The sequence below is a fragment of the Aedes aegypti genome, chromosome 2 (assembly GCF_002204515.2).
Source record: "Aedes aegypti strain LVP_AGWG chromosome 2, AaegL5.0 Primary Assembly, whole genome shotgun sequence".
NCBI lineage: Eukaryota > Metazoa > Arthropoda > Insecta > Diptera > Culicidae > Aedes > Aedes aegypti.
The window spans coordinates 16,468,960-16,490,985 of record NC_035108.1 but is presented as its reverse complement, the minus strand read 5'-3'; the positions used below and the strand labels follow the sequence as shown (position 1 = coordinate 16,490,985).

Genomic DNA, 22,026 nt, shown 5'->3' with positions numbered 1-22,026 from the left:
CCATCGGGCTCATCATCAAGGAAGATGTTCAATGCTTCAACCAAAGGGGTACCAGAGGAGTCCGCGACACGTGTAAAGAGGAAACGCTCAGAAGCTGGCAGCAGGAATGGGATAACTCCACTAAGGGTAGATGGACCCATCGACTAATACCAAATGTGTCAGATTGGTATGGTAGAAGCCATGGGGAAGTGAACTTCCACCTGACGCAGTTTCTGTCAGGACATGGTTGCTATAGACAGTACCTGCATAGGTTCGGGCACTCAGAATCTCCTGCGTGCCCCAATTGTGCTGGTGTAGAGGAAACAGCGGAGCATGTCGTGTTCGATTGCCCCCGTTTCATTGTTGTGAGAGGTCGCATGCTCACTACATGCGGAGGGGACACGTCCCCCGACAATATTATAGAGAGAATGTGTGCGGATGCCGAGTGCTGGAATGCAGTAACCACGGCTGTCACTCACATTATGTTAGAATTGCAGCATCTATGGCGCGCCGACCAAGAGTTGGCTGCAGAGGATTAGCCCTGCCGAGGCTGGTCCCTTGTAACATTGTTTAAGTCGGCTAGGAGAAGCAGTTTGCCTAGGTTACTTCTGCTACACGTGTTGTGCTATATGCACTGGTCCCTTCCCGAAGAAATACCGTAAGGTGGTTCCGGGGAGATGAGGGTCTGAGTCCAAGGGTCATGTCGATGCACTGTTCACCACTTGAGCAATTCTAAATGAATTGCTCATGCACAGTGCATAGGCTGGTTTTAGCGGGTCGTCGTTGGTGCGTCATCCCCGCATTCCCTGAGTTATCTTCTCAGGGGATCTTTTTGCAGATTTCCCTCTTGTAAAAAACAAAAAAAAAAAGCGTCCAGATATTGATGCAGCACGGTAGATTGGTTCAAAATTTTATAAATCATTAAGTAGTGTCTACACTAGGAAGTAGGAAAGGCTTTACTACGATCTGTCAAACTTGCGTACAAAATTTCCCGAAGAAATACCGTAAGGTGGTTCCGGGGAGATAAGGGTCTGAGGCCAAGGGTAATGTCGATGCATTGTTCACCACTTGAGCAATTCTAAAAGAATTGCCCAAGCACAGTGCATAGGCTGGTTTTGTTGGAGTATGCAATGATTGTGCCTCGTATGCAAAGCGGCAACACTGGATGTGTGTAGCTGTATGAGTGAGGCGGCGCTGAAGACAGTCGCAGCGGCGGCAGCGAGCGCCAAATAGGATGAAGAAAGGGAGAATGGAAAGTTTGCCATTCATCCGTAATGTGATGTTCAATCCGTTCAGACGTGTTTATTAAAGCTTTCTCGTTGCGTACAGTAGTTAATTTGTAGTTGGTTCTTTCCTACCGAAATCCTGGTTCCGCGTTCCGCTTCGGTGACCCTGTTCTGCGTTGTGGTGTGTCCACCTCTGCCCAACAGGTTATTGGCCCAGCAGTGCCGAAGGGAAGGTTCCGGTTTGCGTAGGGAAAAGGTTGCGCGAGAGTGAAAGTGATCACGCCGTGTGTGAGTGTGTGTGAGTTGTTTTTCTCCGCGGTGGTGATTTTGCGTGGACAAAATGGCGGATGTGAACAAGTTTGCGTTTGCCAGGTTGAATAACCAAAACTGGCAAATATGGAAGTTCCGGATGGAGATGCTCCTGACCAGGGAGGAGCTGTGGTATGTGGTCGGTGATGCGAGGCCGGCTGTAGTGACCGATCAGTGGACGAAAGACGATAGGAAAGCTCGTGCCACTATCGGACTGTGCATAGAAGACAATCAGTTCGGTTTGGTGAAAAACGTGAACAGTGCGAAAGCGTTTTGGGATCAGTTGCGTGCTTATCACGAGAAGAACACGGTAACGTCACGTGTATCTTTGCTGAAGAAACTGTGCTCGTTAAATCTCGCGGAAGAAGGTGACCTTGAGAGTCATCTGGTGGTGTTGGACGATTTGTTCGATCGTTTGTCGAATGCGGGGCAACCGCTGGAAGAGTCGCTGCGGATTGCGATGATCCTGCGTAGCTTGCCTGATTCGTACGGTGGTTTGGTCACGGCGTTGGAGAGTCGTGCCGATGCGGATATCACGATGCAGCTAGTGAAATCGAAGCTGATCGATGAGTTCGAGCGTCGGAGAGAGCGATCCGGCGAAATAAGTGAAATGCAATGTGAAACGAAAGCGTTGAAAAGTGCGGTAGTGCAAAGCGTGGGTGGACTCGGCAATAGAGCACCAGTGAGAAGATGCTACTTTTGCGACAAGCCCGGTCATTTGCGTCGCAACTGTCGTTCGTTTTTGCTAGCGAAGCAGGAGCTAGAAAGTGAGTGCGAAGAGAAGAAGACGCCGAACGACAGAGTGCGTGTGAATCAAAATGCGAAACAAGTGAAGAACGAAAATTGTGGTGCCAGTGTGTGTTTTATGGCTGGAGTGGATCAGCGAAAGTGCTGGTACATTGACAGTGGAGCAAGTCGGCACATGACGAGTGATAGAAACTTTTTCAAATCGCTGAAGGAAGAAAAAGGCCCAAGCGTAATGTTAGCGAATGGTAAAGTGGTTACCGCCGCTGGTTGTGGCGAAGGAGTTGTATATGGTGTAAACGGAAACGGTAGTAGAGTTGAGGTGAAGCTTACCAACGTCTTGTATGTTCCGTCGTTGGCGAGTGGACTTGTGTCAGTGGACAAATTGACGTCAAAGGATTTCTCGGTAAAGTTCAAGAAAGATGGTTGCGATATTTGCGATGCATCTGGTAAGAAAGTGGTAATTGGTGAAAAGTCGGGGTCATTGTATCGGCTGAAGTTGGCGAAGGTTGAGAAGAAAGTAGAGGGCCAGCAGCCGATAATTGGCGAGAAGAAGACGACGAAGCTAAGAAGTTCACCAGTCAGTGTGGTGAGCTGGTATTCGGAGATGGAGCCGAATAGAGCAGAAGAAGATGAAGAATACTTCGATGCGGACACTTCAAGCGAGGAAGTGGAGCCGTTGCAAGTTGCGGAGTCCCAAAGTGGAGGATCAGATTCGGATGCTGATAACTGGAGAGAAGTTCGGCGATCCAGGAGGAGTAATCGTGGAGTACGACCCGACCGGTTGGTTGATTACGTTGTTTGAAGCAGGAGATCAACCCGACAAGAAAGGCAGAGAGGATGCGGACGAGTACGAGGACAACATTGAGGAGGAGTGTTGGAGTATGCAATGATTGTGCCTCGTATGCAAAGCGGCAACACTGGATGTGTGTAGCTGTATGAGTGAGGCGGCGCTGAAGACAGTCGCAGCGGCGGCAGCGAGCGCCAAATAGGATGAAGAAAGGGAGAATGGAAAGTTTGCCATTCATCCGTAATGTGATGTTCAATCCGTTCAGACGTGTTTATTAAAGCTTTCTCGTTGCGTACAGTAGTTAATTTGTAGTTGGTTCTTTCCTACCGAAATCCTGGTTCCGCGTTCCGCTTCGGTGACCCTGTTCTGCGTTGTGGTGTGTCCACCTCTGCCCAACAGGTTTTAGCGGGTCGTTGTTGGTGCGTCATCCCCGCATTCCCTGCGTTACCTTCTCAGGGGATCTGTTTACAGATTCCCCCCTTGTTAAAAACAAAAAAAAACAGTAATTATTGAATGGACCGATGCACGAGTTCACTAATTTGACGTTTGGGCGGTGCCGAATTCACTAGTTGCCATGGTCACGTAAATAACACGGCACCGCTCAAACGTCAAATAGTGAACTCGTGCATCGGTCCATCGAACCAAGACACCTTCAGCATGGCTTTGCTTTGTAGCCGCGGACTAACCACTCGGCTAAGGAAGGCCCCCTAATCTGAACAGCATACTTAGTTCGAAAATAACCTGGTATCAATTGATTTTATTAGAAAAATTTACCCAAAATTTAGTTTATTTGCCTCATGAGTGGAACTTTCAAAACCAAATTATTTTAGATTTTACGCGACTCAAATCAGATTTGGCCACTCTGGTGAACGCCGGCCCTGATGCTTTTTTTTCGCAACAGTTCATTTTCGCACGTTCCGCTTATCAGTTATCGCTTTTGTTTTTTGTTTGTTTGGTTTTTTAAATTTTGCACTGCACTGTAAACTCGGCATTACCCTTTAAAGAATAAAAAATGCCCATTTTTTGCTGATATATGCAGCTGTCACAATAATGGGTATTTCAAAATTTCAAATAATGGGTATTTTGTGCCCTTTTACATATTCCGTTCATTTACTCTTTAATGGGTGAAAAATTACTTGACAAGAATCGGTCGGCAGTGTTTGGGAAGTGCTTCAAAGTTGTTTCCCGTAATATCTAAATAAATTAGCAGAAATGCGGGAACGTCCAAAAGGTAGGTACATGAATTGCTTTTATTGCCGTTTCATCTATAAAACAATCCAATTTTACAGCTGCAGAGTACATCCCGTGTGAATGTTCTGCTCTTTGCTCTACAAGAATCTCCAGCGCCATTTTAGAGGTCCAAAACAAACTCAATCCCTGATGGATGAAGAGGATGCATGGAGATATTGATCGAAATAGTATATTTTATTATGCATTGAATAAATTTGTTTATATTTATGAGATTTTATTGTTGATTATTCTGTGAAAATGAATATAAAAATTAAATAAGATTTTCATCTACAAAAAAGAGTAAATTTTACTCTGTTTCTTACAAAATATGTTTTGGATAATGGGTAAAATTTACTCGTTGATCTGACGTACAAGCCGTTTACTCTTTAAAGAGTAAAGGCCCTTTACTCTTTTTATGAGTTAAACTAGTTTCTCTCAAAGAGGGTACTTTTTTACCCTTTAAAGGGTACTTTGACCTCACAGTGTGGATCTGTCAAGCGCCAATCAATCACCACCAGAACAAAAGATCCGTTGCAATTTGTATCTGTTGCCGGCGTTTGTGTAATATAATTTCAATTATCCTGTGTTTTACGTGCTATTTAGTTAATATAAGTGTTATTTTGATCAATTCTTAATGTGCTTAATCGATTGTGCTTAAAAAATATTTCACTGGATCAATTAATTGTGTTTCGAGACAGTTGGAGCTCTCCACCTATAGAACCACCTGTAGCAGCAGTAAATATGGAAAGGTAATTTTGTCTTTGTTATTGTGCATGTTTCCCTCGATTGCAACGGTATTCGGAACATCCGTGACCAAACACGGCAATCATGCGCAATGGCACACGAAATCCCCTCCGACTTCCTCCTACTTGAAATTATCGATTTTCGAACCATTGGATCCTGTCAAAATCCTCTGGGTGTCAGATCTTTGTGGTTCCCATTTTTTCCATCGGTTCTCTCCTTTGGAAGCTCAGGTGGATTGCGTGTGTTTATTGTTCCCCCCCCAGGCGATCCCAATATTCCCAGAGGAAGCAATCGGAAGTTCGTTTCAAGTGCACCCTGAGTTGATTACGTTGTTTCTCGTTTTGGAACTTTCCCAACAGCAGCCCAAGTGCCAATAATAGCAGCATTCGCTTCAAAACACCACCAGCGTCAATCAAGTGGAAAAAGTTATTTCGTGGATCGGAAGTGGATGAGGTAGAATTTTCCGACGAGGACAAAGAGAATAGCTTCTTGGGAAGTGACGGAAGATCGCCTCTGCTGAAATTTCCTCTGAAGGAGCGGGTGGCCTGTACGACGAGTAAGAAACGGATCCACTTCAAGCGTCGAAGGCCAGGAGCTGCAGAGGACGGACTCACGGGAGGGCTGAAACCGTGCAGTGTTTTTACGCCATTGAACAAGCTCAAGTAAGTGGATGGGTGGTATTATTCGCTTTTGTTTTCCTACATGAATTCCTATACAATCATCGGTTGGGTTGGGGGACGGAAGTGGGCGAAGGATTCTCGTACGCGAGATGGGTGTTCAAGTGCGACACAAATCAGCAAATGAAGGCCACACGATAATATTTACGTTGTGATGTGTGTTTGATGAGTCTTGTCTTCCCTATATCCATATCATATGGGTATTTAGAGAAGAATTCTAACTGTGACTATCGTCTATTCGAGTTTGCGAAGAATTTCTCTGATCGGATGAAAAAAAAATCTGTGTTTTGTTGAGGCCATCTATAGCCTACTAGATATAATGTCCGTGACTGAAGAATAAATCCTAGGTGGAAGTATCTGGTTTTAATTCCCAGTATGGTCCAGGATTTATCGTTTTGTACTTGGTTTAGGTACTTCAACCTGCGAACTACGATAGATACGATATATAGATAAGAACGCATACTTTGCCTTAGACAAATCTCTTAGTTAATAACTTTAAAAGTACTAAAATCTGCTACCAGCCGCCTGATAAAATAACTCAGGGAATGTGGGGACGCCGCACTATCGACGATATAACCAATCAGCTACAGTCAGTGACGAAAGTTAGTAACCAAATGGATGACTAACCACAAATAACTTGAAGTTTTGTCTGTAGTGAATTCGTTATACTGCAGTCATTTTCCTAAGAATTTCAGTGGATTGTTCAAAAACAAGAGTTTTTAGTTCAAAAAACGGTGTTTTGCGGGTCTCCTCCCCTTGGTTATGCGACCTTGCCGCGATGGGAGGGCATAATCCATTAGCCCATATGATGGAAACCAAAGGCGTAACCTGTAGTGGTGGTATCACATTTTGGCATTTTTTTTTTTGCTTAAAGCCGCGTCATAATTCATATGGCATACACTGAACCAAGTATTCATGTCAGATTTATCTGAAAACACATATAGTTTTTTTCCATGTAGCTTTTCACATAACGTTCATCAATTCGCAATATGAACTGTTGCTTTTTAATTTTAATTACATCCATCAGATAAAACACATACATTTGATTATAAATACATATGTGAGTTATTGGATTTTGTTAATGAATTCCATGTGAAATTCAGATGAGAAGTATTCCTTTTGTTCGTGATTCTTATATGATCGTTCAATAAATATGAAAAACAAAATTTCAGATTTTAGGGTTCTACTAAATAAAAAACACATGATTTTCGTTAAAATTTATTTTTCAATATAATATTTGAGTTTATCCGTATCACTATTTGCATTTGATAAAGATTAAGTTTGATATTATTTGAAGGCATCAATAATATCATCGAAGAATATTAAACTATACGATTCAAAGTTTGTTGCTTCCTGTCATGATCCATCGCCTGAAGATTGTACAATTTTGGTTGATTGGTTCCTCTATTTTTCTGTAAATTTTGGATTCAAAACGAATTATTATTTATTTATTTTGTACTTAACCCTTGCACTTACCTTTTGAGTCGTTAAACAATTAATTTGCTCACAAATTGTTGTGATTAGCATCTCAAGAATCCAAAACCTGCAAAAATCCAATACACCAAATACGCCATCTTGAAAATACTGTTTCGAAAACCTAAATTTTCATATCTGCAAATCACATGTTTATTATCGGATAACCTACATGGCTTTTGTTCATATACAATTTACAATATTGACCAATAAATATGATAGGGAATTTTAATGAGGTTTATTTACTTATCAAATGAGTATTAATGGATGCACATAACATGGATAGGGTTTCAATGATTCTTGATGTATGTGACTTTTTTAATACTTTTTATGATATTTATTGGTTCAGTGTAGACGCACTAATGTTAATATCTCGGATGTGATCCAACGGACATTCTGCATCATTGATAGAATTGATGCCTATTTCAAATAATTAATCTATTCGAAGTGGACATTAATACTATTGGTGACGATCAGTTTGCCTTTTGCTAATCAGAATGATCCGTAGCCACTCTTACTATTAGCTAGATAGACACATCGTCATCATGTACGACGTAGGGAATATTACTCTGAGGAAAATGACTAGTAGATTCACTGAGTAGAAATAAGTGGCGCCAATCCTATTTTAATATGGTTTTTACATTGCGATAAAAAGAAATACCTCTTTTGTAACAACGGTATAAATAATCTAATTCCAGCTTCATTTTCGCAAAATTTACAAGTAGAAAGTAGGCGTTGTGAAGCATTGCATTTGCCATCGAAAAGTGAATCTTGTAGGCGACTGTAATAGAAGCCTAAGGTAACTTTACTCTTAAATATTCACTTTAAAAATGACTATGGAAAGTAAGACGCTGAGATCGATCATTAGGGTTCACTTGCTAGGTTCGAGAAATTGTTGAACAGACAAGGAAAGTGACTTTTTTCTTAAGGATATATGAACGTAATGACCAATAAATACTTTTAACAATGAATAATTAAATTAACTAGAGCTACTACTAAACAGCCTAATTTTATTAAGACTTCACGACAATTGACATTTAAAGCTAAGTATGCTGTTCCGCTCAAGAAAAGTAAAAATTTCTGCCCAAGAAATGCTCAAGAAATTTTCTACAGTGAGCTCTATTTGAATTGACATTTCTTTTCAACTGCGTACTGCGATCAAAGAAAAATGCTTTTCTTGAGCATTTCTTGCAAGAAATTTTCCACGCATCGAGATAGGCGATTACTTTTCTGTTGAAGTGCATACTTCGCTTAAGCCTCTAATATTACGTAAAAAAAGACACGGACACCGTCTTCAGCCATTTAGCTGCACAGACTGTAACTTAACACTAGACAACGGACAAGCATGCTCCAATGGTACAGCCGAGAAACATTCCTCACGATAAGTTTCAATTGCTGCAGCGGGAATCGAACCCACACCCCATGACACGATGCACTCATTGCCTGACGACACTAACCGCACGGCCACGAAGCCCACAGAACACAACCAAAAGACAGGAGTAATCAGAATAGCACCTAAATGACATATTATTACTAGACAGTATTAGTAATGACACTACTACACTACTATTTCAAACAAATTCTGATGGAGCTGTTGATTTTCACAATGCTTCCTTTTCTCAGAAGCAAGGGAATATGGGTATTTTTCAAAAACTATCACGTCACAATATTAATAAAAAAAACAAGGTGTTCATGTGGGCACCATAGCCTAGTCCGTCTGAGTATTGTTCCTGGTAGAGGGGAAACTTGGCAAAAGCCAGACCGAGGGTTCAACCTTGACAAGTTAAGCTGTCAGGCAGCTCCAACTGAATACCACACAAAAAAAGACGGTGTTTTGCGGGTTATTATTTATTTACTTTAACAAAATACTTGAGAGAGAGAAAAGCCCTTTTGAGTGATTTTATTTCAAACTACTTCCTTAATAATAAAGGCTCAACCAGAAATAATTAATAACAGAGCCAAGATCTTGAAGGGCGAACATCAATGAGCAGTGTTGGACAACAGACAAACGAGGAGATAGATTTCTTGAACTCTGGTAATTAGTATTTTCTGCAAATTTGCATAACTTCTGGAAGTAAACAACTTTGTCGAATAAATCAAGCACCCACAACAAACCGTTTTCAAGTTAAAATAAAAAATCTCTGCTACTTACTTGTGTCTTTGAACAACCCTCTAATTTTTTTTATTGGTGGTGGTGTACAGAAGCACACACATTACCCTTGGCTTCAGACTATGCTTACCATCCCCATTAATCATTTGACAGTTCAACAGCCGACTAAATTGCTTGAAAAATCGGTCGATTGTTGCACCGACGCTTATGGAAGTTTAACACAGCGATCAATCGACTAATCGCTAGATTAAATCGGGTGACCTAGGAAATCTGATGTTTAGTAGGTCAACTTGCTTGGATTTTACTTAAAATACCGATTTATCCACCTATTTAGTAGGATTGCGTCGGCCCACCCTATTAAAACGGGTGATATTCGGTTGATCCCTGTGTTAATCTTCCATAAGCGTCGGTGGAACAATCGAACGATTTTTCAACCAATTCAGTCGGCTGTTGAACTGTCAAATGTTTAATGGGGCAGATGTTACTTTTGCGGGGATATGTCCTCCTTTTAGATCGTGTATTCTCCCATCCTCATTTGGGCTGAAAATGCCCTCCTTTTCAAATTAATCGAATATTCAATTCCATATCCGTTTAACGGATATCAACTAATAGTTCTCGCGTTCAGTATCATAAGAGCGTATCTGCAGTTTTGGCGGGAAATGAGATTTCGTAATATTTGAATTCTATAGGTCCGAAACTATAACCCTACCAAAAATTATTACTAAAAACATTCTAGAAATACCATATTTTCAAAAACATAATTTGACGTAACTACAGAACTGCAATGGGAAAAAAGATACGTCAGGCGTAACTTTTCTGATCATCATCTGTTGAAGTTATGCCAACTGCGATACTGTTCCGTGTTTACAAAATGTCTAACAGAAAATATTTACTGCTCCGTATTATTTCTTCATTTTACACACGATATGGCACAGTTGCTAAAGTTCGATGCATTCGGAGATGTAGTATGGTTTACAACTTAAGAAATGGTAAAGTAATATACTGCAGTTGAAGGTGAGTGATGTTAAAAAAGCAGTCCAAACATTTTTCAGTAAATTTGTGTTACCATCATTGAACACATCACAGCGGATTCCAGCACATGCAATGTTGTAGGAATAGAAAAGGACAATCTGGAGCCAGTGTACAATAACTCGTAATAATTCGATCAAATTCTGGTTAAAAATAAACAAACTTTCCCTGTATCTTAGCCGTAAACGATACTTGAGCACCAACATGGGCCTCGAAGAAGGAATTGTAAATATGTCCAAAGTGTACGTACCGTAATCCGGGGTAACATTGATCATTTTTCTGAATGTTTCTTCAATATTTCGTTTGAAAATGCAAATGTTGCAGGTTTTATATTTTTAAAACAAGTACTGCCACCCATAGCTCGAGACTATATACTGTATTTTGTTTATTGAAAGATTTAAGCATGTAAAAAAAATGTTTTAGGCGATTTTTTGATTTAGTTGATATGGGGTAACATTGATCACCTATATAAACAACGTTCGGTAATACTGAAAATATCGTTACTTACTTAAATCATGGCCCCTGAAGCCGAATATGAAGACCAAAAGCTTACAAGTCATTTACTTTTTGAGTTATTTTAAAATTAAAAACACCTCGAACCGCGGAATACGCCTAAAGGTAAGCAATTTCCTAAGGGAATTTTACATTGCTAACAGTAATTCAGTAATGTTGCCTAATTGAGCATACTTATAAAAGTTTTGACAACGGAATCGTTTTCGGCGATGTCATTTTTAGTAAGAACCACATTTTGCTTGCTTATATCGTTTGCAGAACTCATGTGAGACATGAATCTTCGGTAGTGTCATCCTTAACAATTAAAATAATTATTTCGAAAAGTTGACAAATTCACGCATAAGGTAACCGCAATTTTTACAAAAATACTAACTTTTATTAGCTTCTGAATATAAGAAACAGAAGCACCGTTCATGATTTGAAAATGTTTCATCAATAAATGATAATACAAACTATTGATGAGGTGAGTCATTCCGATCAATGTTACCCCGCTGATCAATGATACCCCGGATTACGGTACTTGAGAAGCTGGTTCTATTCCAGTAGGCTTGAAATTTTAACAAAAAGTTATTAGAGCCTCTCAGAGTCTGTTTAGTGTTATAGAAATTGTTAATTTGTCATAAACTCTCGAAAACTTATTCAAACCGACTCAAATCAAAAAAGTATACAAACTTACTTTATCGATTCTACGTGTTTCGCAGACGAAATTCTACACATTTCGCTCTAAACCAACTCGATTTTTCACTTTTAGAGCGTTTACTTTCCGGATTTACAAAACGACGAAAGTAAGATTTTCAACTTTCGCTACCTAACCACTACTTTCGCCGCCTGCTGTATGGAGAGACAAAGTGACTTATCACGAAACAAAACACTACTTGAGCCGATTTTACACTGATACAAAAACGTCGAAAGTAACTGAATAATTCGGCTTATCATTTTGTAATAAAATTGTTGTGAAAAATAACAGGAACTCCCTAGTTTTTTTTTATCGCGAGCTTATTATATGTTAAAAAGGTGATTCATTTTAAAACAGTTTTAGAAGACAGGTTGTGATTCTTCTGAATTAATTTTCTCAAAACTGTAAGGAAGTTACTTACGTCGATTTAAAAAGTAATCGAGAACTAATGATTTTGCTTCGTGGCGTAACTTTTTCCAATGCGACATACCGGCGTAACTACAATTTATTTCATTTTCCAGCATATTTTACGTGAATTTGGCACCGGATACTCTAATGTCGTGATAGTATTTGTATAAATTTTCAGATAAATTCTCTTAAAAACAAAAAAAAACGTAAATTTCTTGTTTGTTGAAAACTTCAATATCGGTTTTCTCGGTTTCTTCCAAATTGCAGTTACGCCCTTATGATACTAAACGCGAGAGTTGATTAGTTCTTTAATTATTTATTCGTTAGAATTTCTAGCTATTTATTGAATAAGTATGAACAATTTTGGAACTATGCATGGTTCCCCTATAAGTGTCGGCATACTCTTATTTCTGTTTAATAAAAAATGGGACGATTCAAATATGACGTCCATCGTTTTTCGAGATTTCTAAATCCCCCTCCCCCCTCTGTCACGCTTTTTTCAATACTCAATACATGCACTTTCACTACCTAATACATGCACAATCACAGGCTCCAAATGCGGGAAATGCAGCGGGAAACAGAACCTTTTTATTTGTAGTTAAACTTTTACGAATAATTAGAATAAATGCAATAGTACATACTTTTTTGAATCGCATCATATGATTTGAAAGATTCAATTGTATTTTAAGAAATTCGGAATAATGGGCAAAATTTATGAAAAATGTATGTGTTTAAATGAAATTACTTAAACAAAATATCAGAACATTCAGAATGAAATTTTGAAGTAAAGTGCAATCCTTTTGCTGAAATTTCTAACGGTTTCAACGTGACTTTTCCGACTGTTCTCACGAATGCCACACGTATGGTAAAGTGTCCTAGATAAATATAATATTTTCCGACTGTAACAAAAGCTTTCTCAACGAAGTTTAAGACTAGGTTGGAATTGTAATAAGTATCGGACTTATTAGGAAAACTGTGGAAGAATTAAGCGTCATGATGCAGAAGTTGTTACTAATCGTAGTAGTCACACTAAACAAATAACACATCGCAGTAGCCACACTTAACAATTGTTATAGTACTTGTCACAATAAAACGTTATTCATGTTCCAACCACTGTACGTTAGGGTTGTTCTTTCTACGGCTCCCTGAATATCATAAATAGGTTATGGGCCCAGCCTAGAAAGTTTCTAAACGTAGTACAAAAAGGAAAATTCATCGAAGCGTATTCTCGAAGATGGCACGAAACGGTGGAGGCGATTTAGCGGTTGCAGCAGTTTCAGGTCGAAGCCACAATCCATTGAGTCTGCCGTCAATTCAGCTGCTCCAGGGACGCAACAACTAGTCTACCTGGAGGTTCGCTGTGAAGACGTTTTTGGAGTTGGAAGACTTATGGGAAACTGTGAAGTCTGCGGAAAATCCCGACGGAACATTCGTTCAAGTGGATGCATCAAAAGACCGAAGAGCTCGTGGCAAGATTATTTTACTCTTGGACCCCGTAAACTACATTCATGTAAAGGACGTTACGACAGCCCGGGAGACGTGGTCACGCCTGGAAGCGGCGTTCGAGGACTCCGGTTTAACAAGGAAAGTCGGGCTGCTCAGGAAGCTAATTACAACATCTCTCGGAAACTGCGAGTCCATGGAAGCCTTCGTGAATAGCATCATCGAAACGGCCTACGAGTTGCGGGGAATCGGTTTCGACATAAGCGATGAATGGATTGGAACGTTACTGCTTGCTGGTTTGCCCGAAGAATATCGTCCAATGATAATGGCAATCGAAAACTCTGAACTCAAGATCAGTGCGGACGTGATCAAAACCAAGCTTCTGCAAGATGTGAGTACTTCCTCGTCAGCATCAAGTGGTGCGGCCTTCGCAGGCAAGCGGCAGTACTGGCAGCAAAGACAAGGCGTCAATGTAAAATCAGCAAGCAACGGCCCGAAATGCAGGAACTGTAAGAAGTTCGGACATATTGCCAAGAATTCTCCGACAAAGGTTTCGAAGACCGAAAATGGAAACGCTTGGTGCACCGTGCTATCAATCATTGCCGAAGATGATCAAAATTGGTACTTCGATTATGGAGCTTCAAGTCATTTCACGAAAACGGAAGATTTTTTGGAGAATTCCTGTCAGTGCGGTGGAAAAGTTCTAGCAGCGAACAAAGGTTCCATGTCCGTTGTTGCCAAGGGAACAGTCAAGATTTACCCGGAGTGTTGTCCTGAAGATTCGCCCATCGAAATGCATGACGTCCAAGTAATTCCAGAGCTTTCAGTAAATTTGATTTCCGTGAACCAGATAGTGAAGCGAGGCCACACAGTTACGTTCAACGTTGATGGTGTGGAAGTGATCAACCCGGCGGGACAGGTAATCGCTACTGGTACGAGGTACAACGATTTGTTCAAGCTAGACCATCTGGTGTCGTGCAAAGCACTGGCGTGCTCTTCCTCGGAGAACCTGGACCTGTGGCATAGACGGATGGGGCATCTCAACATCAACAGTCTGCATCGTCTGAAAAATGGAATGATCACTGGAATGCAAGTACCGGATACCCCTACGACAAGAGTGTAAAATCTGTGCGATGGGAAAACAAACGCGACTCCCGTTTCCGAAGTCTGGTTCAAGAGCGAGTGAAGTCCTAGAGCTGGTACACTCCGATATTGGTGGACCGATGGAAGTCTCATCCGTGGGTGGCAGCCGATACTACCTGACGTTCACGGACGACAAATCACGCAGGATCTTCATTTACTTCTTGGAAGACAAGTCTGAAGAAAGTGTCTACAGGGCATTCGAAAATTTCCGAAGCATGGCTGAGAAGTAGACAGATAAGAAGCTAAAAATTCTTCGCACAGATAACGGCAAGGAGTTCATGAATAAGCATTTTGAAGATTATCTACGGTGGCTAGGGATTTGTCATCAAATGTCGGCGGATTACACTCCGGAGCAGAACGGGCTCGTGGAGCGAGGGAATCGAACGATCGTAGAACGAGCAAGATGTATGCTGTTCGAAGCAGATCTACCCAAAACATTCTGGGCCGAAGTGGCAGCCACAGCTGTATATTTAATGAATCGATCGCCAACCAAAGGACATGAGATGACCCCTGAAGAAGCTTGGAGTGGGAGGAAGCCCCCCCTAGCCATACGTGTTTTCGGATCCCCTGCGATGGCGCACGTCCCGAAGCAAAAACGAAGGAAATGGGACGCAAAAGCTGTTGAATGTATACTAACTGGATTTGATGAAGACACGAAGGCCTATCGTCTGTGGGACACTCAATCAAGAAAGCTGATCAAGTCACGTGATGTCACTTTCCTAAGCGAACAAGCGAAGACGGTAACACAAGTCAAGCCTACCCCGGTGAGCAAACAGAAGATTATAAGCCTAGATTGGGACGATGTAGTTTCGTATGAACCAGAACCAATTCAAGAAGTTGCCACCGATGCACCGGGTCCTGCAGAAGCTGTTCGTGCAGAAATGATCGATGAAGCAATCATGACAAGCGATGAAAGTGATGAAGAGAGTGCTGATGAAGTTGTAGCGGCTCCGTCATCTAGTGAGCATCAAGTTCCATGTTCAATAGAGCCACCAATGCTGAGACGAAGTGGAAGAGAGCGGTATCTGCCCGACAAGCTGCGAGATTTTTTTTTCCAATCCGAGGACTGCCGTCAACCAGATTTCCAGAGGAAGTTGGTGAAACAGGTGAGCAACCCGCAGTCACCGTGAGATCGGAAGCCGTAGCGGAAGAAATGCAGCAGTCACAACAAGGTTTAGTTACTTGAGACAAACCGTCTGGCGGTGATGATCCTCGTACTCCATCCGAAGCTCTACAAGGCCCGAAATCGCAGCATTGGAAGGAAGCAATGGATGATGAGTTTCGCTCTCTGGTCGATAACGATACTTGGGAACTCGTGGAGCTGCCGCCGAACAGGAAAGCCATCGGATGTAAATGGCTGTTCAAGTCAAAACGAGATGAAAATGGAAATGTTGTGCGGCACAAAGCCAGACTAGTGGCGCAGGGATTTACCCAAAAATTTGGCGTGGACTTTGATGAAGTGTTTGCGCCAGTAGCCAAGCAGATATCCTTGCGTACCCTGCTCACTTTAGCAAGCCGACGTGAAATGATCGTCAAGTATGTAGATGTGAAGACTGCATATCTCCACGGGATACTGGACGAAACGATATACATGAAGCAGCCGGATATGTACCATACAGGAGGAGCGAATATTGTTTGTCGTCTCAAGAGAAGCATTTATGGACTCAAACAATCAGCTCGTGTGTGGAATTAACGAATTGATGGCGTGTTCAAATCAATGCAGTTCGTACCATACAAGGCCGACCCGTGTTTGTATGTAGGAAAGAAGGGAAACCGAGTAAGCTTCATCCTGATCTACGTTGATGACGTCATTATTGCCATTTTTGAAGTTCTGTAGAAAAACTTTACCATGACGAACCTGGGCGATGTGAAGCATTTTTTTGGGCATCGACATCAAACGCAGGTCAGGAAGTTACACGTTTTGTCAGCAGCAGTACATCCGAAAGCTAGCGGAACGATTCGGCCTACAAGATGCTGAACCATTGCGCGCAGCTATTCAGCAAGATCAAGCTAAGGGTCGTGGGTTCGAATCCCACCGGTCGAGGATCTTTCCGGGTTGGAAATTTTCTCGACTTTCCAGAGCATAGAGTATATTCGTACCTGCCACACGATATACGCATGCAAAAATGGTCATTGGCATAGTAAGCTCTCAGTTAATAACTGTGGAAGTGCTCATAAGAACACTAAGCTGAGAAGCAGGCTCTGTCCCAGTGGGGACGTAACGCCAGAAAAGAAGAAGAAGATGCGAAACCATTGAAGATCCCGTTAGATCCTGCATATCATCAGCAGAAAGATGAGGAGGATTGCCAACTACCGAACAACAGTCAATATTTAAATTTAATTGGAGGTCTGCTGTATGTATCCGTGAATTCTCGTCCTGATGTATCAGTAAGCGTTTCCATCCTGGCACAGAAATGTTCCTGCCCCACTCAACGAGATTGGCAAGAAGCAAAGAGGATTCTTCGATATCTGAACAGCACCAACGATCATCGTTTACACCTTAGATCGACCTCAACTGGACTAGAAATGTTTGTGGACGCCGACTGGGCAAGTAACCATCGTCACCGAAAATCAAACTCTGGATACCTGGTGCGTTACGGAGGAGGTTTGATCAGCTGGGCATCGCGAGAGCTGTGTTGCGTTGTCCTCTACTGAAGCAGAATTCGTAGCGTTGACGGAAGGATGTCATGAGCTCAGCTGGATAAAGAAGCTATTGAAAGATTTCGGCGAAGATGTCTCACATATGAGGACAATCAAAGCTGTATCAAATTAGTTGAAGGAGACAAAATTGAGCAGAGAAGCAAGCATATTGATACGAAGTTTTTCTACGTTAGAGAGCTGAATGAAGAAAAAGAGATAATGCTGAAATACTGCCCTACTGAGATGATGTTAGCGTACATTTTAACGAAACCTCTGCAAAACGTGAGAATCAAGACACTGCGAGAGAAGATTGCGATTCTACCAGATCTTGCCGAGGAGGAGTGTGGAAGAATTAAGCGTCAAGATGCAGAAGTTGTTACTAATCGTAGTAGTCACACTAAACAAATAACACATCGCAGTAGCCTCACTTAACAATTGTTATAGTACTTGTCACAATAAAACGTTATTCATCTTCCAACCACTGTACGTTAAGGTTGTTCTTTCTACGGCTCCCTGAATATCACCAATAAAAACAATGTGATTTAACGAGAACAATTTTATTCGACCCGATTAACCTGTTGGCTAGATTAGAACTCACTATGCAAATACAACAGAACATTCTAGAAACAACACGAAAAGTCTTAATATAAGTGTTGCCAGTTTTTCTGAAACTTAACAACTTCTTACACGCTCTCTCTTTTTTCTTTTGATGATAAAAAAATACTTATCCTAATCTATCTCGAAATATCAAATCTGATCGGAGGGCGCACAAAACGTCCACTACGCGTCTTATAAGGTACATTTATAGAAGAATCATCCGAATCAGATTGAGACATACTATTCGTTAAGTCAACGTCAAGTCTAACAGGAAGCTGCTGATCTGAATTGGAACGGTCAAAATGTGGTGGCCCAACAACTAATCGATCAATGTGTTCTTAAAAAAAACAGCTCATTGTCATTTGGACTTTGATTTTGTGTTGTTGCAATAAACCGCCTATTTCGTCGGAAATGATTCCCACCGTCCCTAACGATGTATGATCGACTGTTTACAATACGCACAATTTGACCAAGTGCCACTCTTTACCGTTCTTTTTAAAAAATAACTTTATCACCAACATTCAAGACTGGCAATGGTTTAGAAGAACGATCATAGTTTGATCTTTTCCGCAACAAATTATTTCACAAAAGCAAGTTTCTGGATATTGGTAGCTGCGTCTTGAATTGGCGCCCAAAGAATAGTTGATCTGGAGTGAGGCCCATACTGGCTACAGGAGTAGTGTTGTACTCAAACAATCGATAACGAAAAGACTTCACGTCGCCTGCTTCATAACACCTTTTAAGAATGTTCTTAGCAATAGCATTGGCATTGGCATATGAATCAAATGCAGACGAGTTAAGGTGAAGATAAATCGAAGCCAAAGTTCAAAATTTCAAGAGCACGGATCTGAAGAACCAAACATCCGTTTGAACTGAAAACCTAATCGATTGGTCACCACCAGCGAGTGACCAATCGATTAGGTTTTCAGCTCAAACGGATATTTGGTTCTCCAGATCCGTGCTCTTGAAAATCTGAGGTTTGGCTTCGATTTATCTTCACCTTAAAAGGTACGTTGTCACACCTAATCTGTGTTTTTTTTTTTGTTTTTTACAAGGGGGAAATCTGCAAACAGATCCCCTGAGAAGATAACTCAGGGAATGCGGGGATGACGCACCAACGACGACCCGCTAAAACCAGCCTATGCACTGTGCATGAGCAATTCATTTAGAATTGCTCAAGTGGTGAACAGTGCATCGACATGACCCTTGGACTCAGACCCTCATCTCCCCGGAACCACCTTACGGTATTTCTTCGGGAAGGGACCAGTGCATATAGCACAACACGTGTAGCAGAAGTAGCCTAGGCAAACTGCTTCTCCTAGCCGACTTAAACAATGTTACAAGGGACCAGCCTCGGCAGGGCTAATCCTCTGCAGCCAACTCTTGGTCGGCGCGCCATAGACGCTGCAATTCTAACATAATGTGAGTGACAGCCGTAGTTACTGCATTCCAGCACTCGGCATCCGCACACATTCTCTCTATAATATTGTCGGGGGACGTGTCCCCTCCGCATGTAGTGAGCATGCGACCTCTCACAACAATGAAACGGGGGCAATCGAACACGACATGCTCCGCTGTTTCCTCTACACCAGCACAATTGGGGCACGCAGGAGATTCTGAGTGCCCGAACCTATGCAGGTACTGTCTATAGCAACCATGTCCTGACAGAAACTGCGTCAGGTGGAAGTTCACTTCCCCATGGCTTCTACCATACCAATCTGACACATTTGGTATTAGCCGATGGGTCCATCTACCCTTAGTGGAGTTATCCCATTCCTGCTGCCAGCTTCTGAGCGTTTCCTCTTTACACGTGTCGCGGACTCCTCTGGTACCCCTTTGGTTGAAGCATTGAGCATCTTCCTTGATGATGAGCCCGATGGGCGTCATCCCGGCTATGATGCACACGGCCTCTTTAGATACCGTCCGGTATGCACTTGCTACTCTTAAGCACATTATCCTGTACGTGCTTTCCAACCGCTTTAGGTTTCTGTTCGTTCTAAGCGCTTTTGACCAGATTGGTCCTCCATACCTTAGTATGGATAGCGCCACGCTTGCCAGCAGCTTGCGTTTGCTGGCAATTACAGCAGAGCTGTTAGACATCATCCTCGAAAGCGCCGCTATAGCCGTAGATGCCCTTTTACAGGCATATTCAACGTGGCTAGCGAAGCTCAGCTCAGCAGTCCTAGTTTCCTAGACTTCATCCATTCCTCAACCAGGGAAATAGAGTGCGCTGCTGTCAACTCTACTTCCTCCATCGATTCACCATAGACCACTAGGGTGATATCGTCGGCGAAGCCAACAATCTTAACACCCGTCGGAAGGGGCAGCCTCAGTACGTCATCGTACATCGCATTCCATAACAGCGGGCCCAGGATTGAACCTTGAGGTACTCCCGCGGTAATTCGAACGCTTTTCTGCCCCTCCTCTGTGTCATACAGTAGAATCCTACCATCAAAATAGCTTTCTAGAAGCTTACACAACTGCACCGGTACCTTGAGGCGGTGAAGCGCGTGTGCTATTGCTTCCCAGCTTGCGCTGTTGAACGCATTCTTCACATCCAGAGTGACAACCGCGCAGTAACGGATGCCGCTCCTTTTATGCTCGATTGCCACCTCAGCTGTTTGAACGACCGACTGGATGGCGTCCAGAGTAGATTTACCTTTTCTGAATCCAAACTGGTTGTTGGACAGGCCGTCCGCACTCTCCGTATACGGTACTAGTCTGTTGAGAATCAACCTCTCCAATAACTTGCCCGTCGTATCTAGTAGACAGATAGGTCTATACGCCGACGGGTCACCTGGTGGTTTCCCCGCCTTTGGTAGTAGCACCAATTTCTGTCGCTTCCATACATCCGGGAAGATTCCTTGATCAATGCAGCGTTGCATCGTGGTTCTGAACATGTCCGGATCCGTGTTCACTGCCGCTTTTAAGGCAACATTCGGGATACCATCGGGTCCCGGTGCCTTGTTTGACGCGAATGATTTCACGACTTCTGCCAGCTCTTCGTTCGTCACTCTCGCCACTTCTTCTTCTTCATCTGCCGCATACGGCGCTGGGGGCCATGGGCTTATGGGATGGTGCGGGAAAAGTACATCGATTATCGATCGCAGCAACTCGGGCGATTTCTCTTGGGGCGCTATGGCTCCTTTGGTCTTAGCCATTACCACTCTGTAGGCGTCACCCCATGGACTAGAATTGGCACTCTCGCATAGGCTTTCAAAGCATGCCCGTTTCCGACTCTTGATTTCCTTTTTGAGAGCCAACTTTGCCTCTCTGAATGCTGCACCGCGTTCCTCTCTTTGTGCTTCTGTGCGTGCGCGTTGCATTCTTCGTCTAGCCCGAAGGCAGATTGCTCGAAGATTTGCAATTGATTCGCACCACCAATACACCGGCGGCCTGTTCTCTCTAGGAGGGGCTTTTCTCGGCATGGAAGCATCACACGCTCGTGATATCACAGCAACTAGCTCTTCACCGTTTAGGTCCAGAGTGTTCCGTTCGCGCCTCAGGGCTTCAGTGAATACTTCGCCGTCGAAGCGCGCTGTTTTCCATCCTCGGGCTTGGGTCGAGTTACATCGCGCTGCCTTCCGCCCGCCTGGTATTATACTATAGCGAATCGATTGATGATCGCTATGAGTATAACCGTCATCAACGCGCCAGTTCATGGTACCTAAAAGGTTAGGACTACAAAACGTCACGTCGATAATCGATTCTGCACCATTTCTGCGGAAGGTACTCACTGTACCCACATTTGCCAGCTCTACATTTAAAGCGGCCAGGGATTCCAGCAATAGTTGGCCTCTTTGATTGGTGCAGCGGCTACCCCACTCCACTGCCCATGCATTAAAGTCGCCAGCTATCACTACTGGCTGCCGATTAGCTAGTTCGGCTATCATCCTGTCGACCATGTGGGAAAATTCCTCAATCGACCACCTTGGGGGCGCGTAACAACTGCAATAGAACACGCCGTTGATTTTTGCTATCGCAAAACCGTCATTTGAGCTAGAGACTACTTCTTGGATTGGGTATCGTCCTGTCGTCCCTATAGCTGCTAACTGTTGAGACCTATCCGCCACCCAGTTCCCGTTGTTGGCTGGTATGCGGTATGGGTCCGATAGTAACACCACGTCAGTCTTGGTTTCCGAGACTGACTGCCAAAGCAGCTGCTGGGCTGCATCACAGTGGTTTAAATTTAACTGTGTTACTTCCGTTTTGGCTGCTTTGATACTCCGCTTGTGCCCGGACATTTGGGTCCGCCCGTTAAGTGTCCGTTGTCTGCTCTGTCGACACATATTAGG

The 22,026-nt window shown here is 42.7% G+C and overlaps 1 protein-coding gene and 1 long non-coding RNA gene across 3 annotated transcripts in view; both read left to right on the top strand.

Moving 5' to 3' along the window:
• The first annotated feature begins 4,110 nt into the window (after nucleotides 1-4,110).
• Nucleotides 4,111-4,509, top strand: LOC110675321. Its single transcript, XR_002499370.1, has 2 exons — nucleotides 4,111-4,279; nucleotides 4,338-4,509. It is a non-coding gene; the product is annotated as an uncharacterized LOC110675321 (long non-coding RNA).
• Nucleotides 4,510-4,769: 260 nt separating this feature from the next.
• The window catches only part of LOC23687890 (PAS domain-containing serine/threonine-protein kinase), a 78,643-nt gene continuing 61,386 nt past the window's right edge, over nucleotides 4,770-22,026 (top strand). Inside the window, exons 1-2 of one of the 2 annotated variants that reach the window (XM_021840020.1) lie at nucleotides 4,770-5,027; nucleotides 5,385-5,684. In XM_021840020.1, the coding sequence (XP_021695712.1) occupies nucleotides 5,020-5,027; nucleotides 5,385-5,684 (308 nt within the window). In that variant the 5' untranslated portion in view covers nucleotides 4,770-5,019. Of the gene's footprint in view, nucleotides 5,028-5,381; nucleotides 5,685-22,026 lie in introns of both variants that reach the window. The other variant, XM_021840018.1, reaches the window with a different exon arrangement.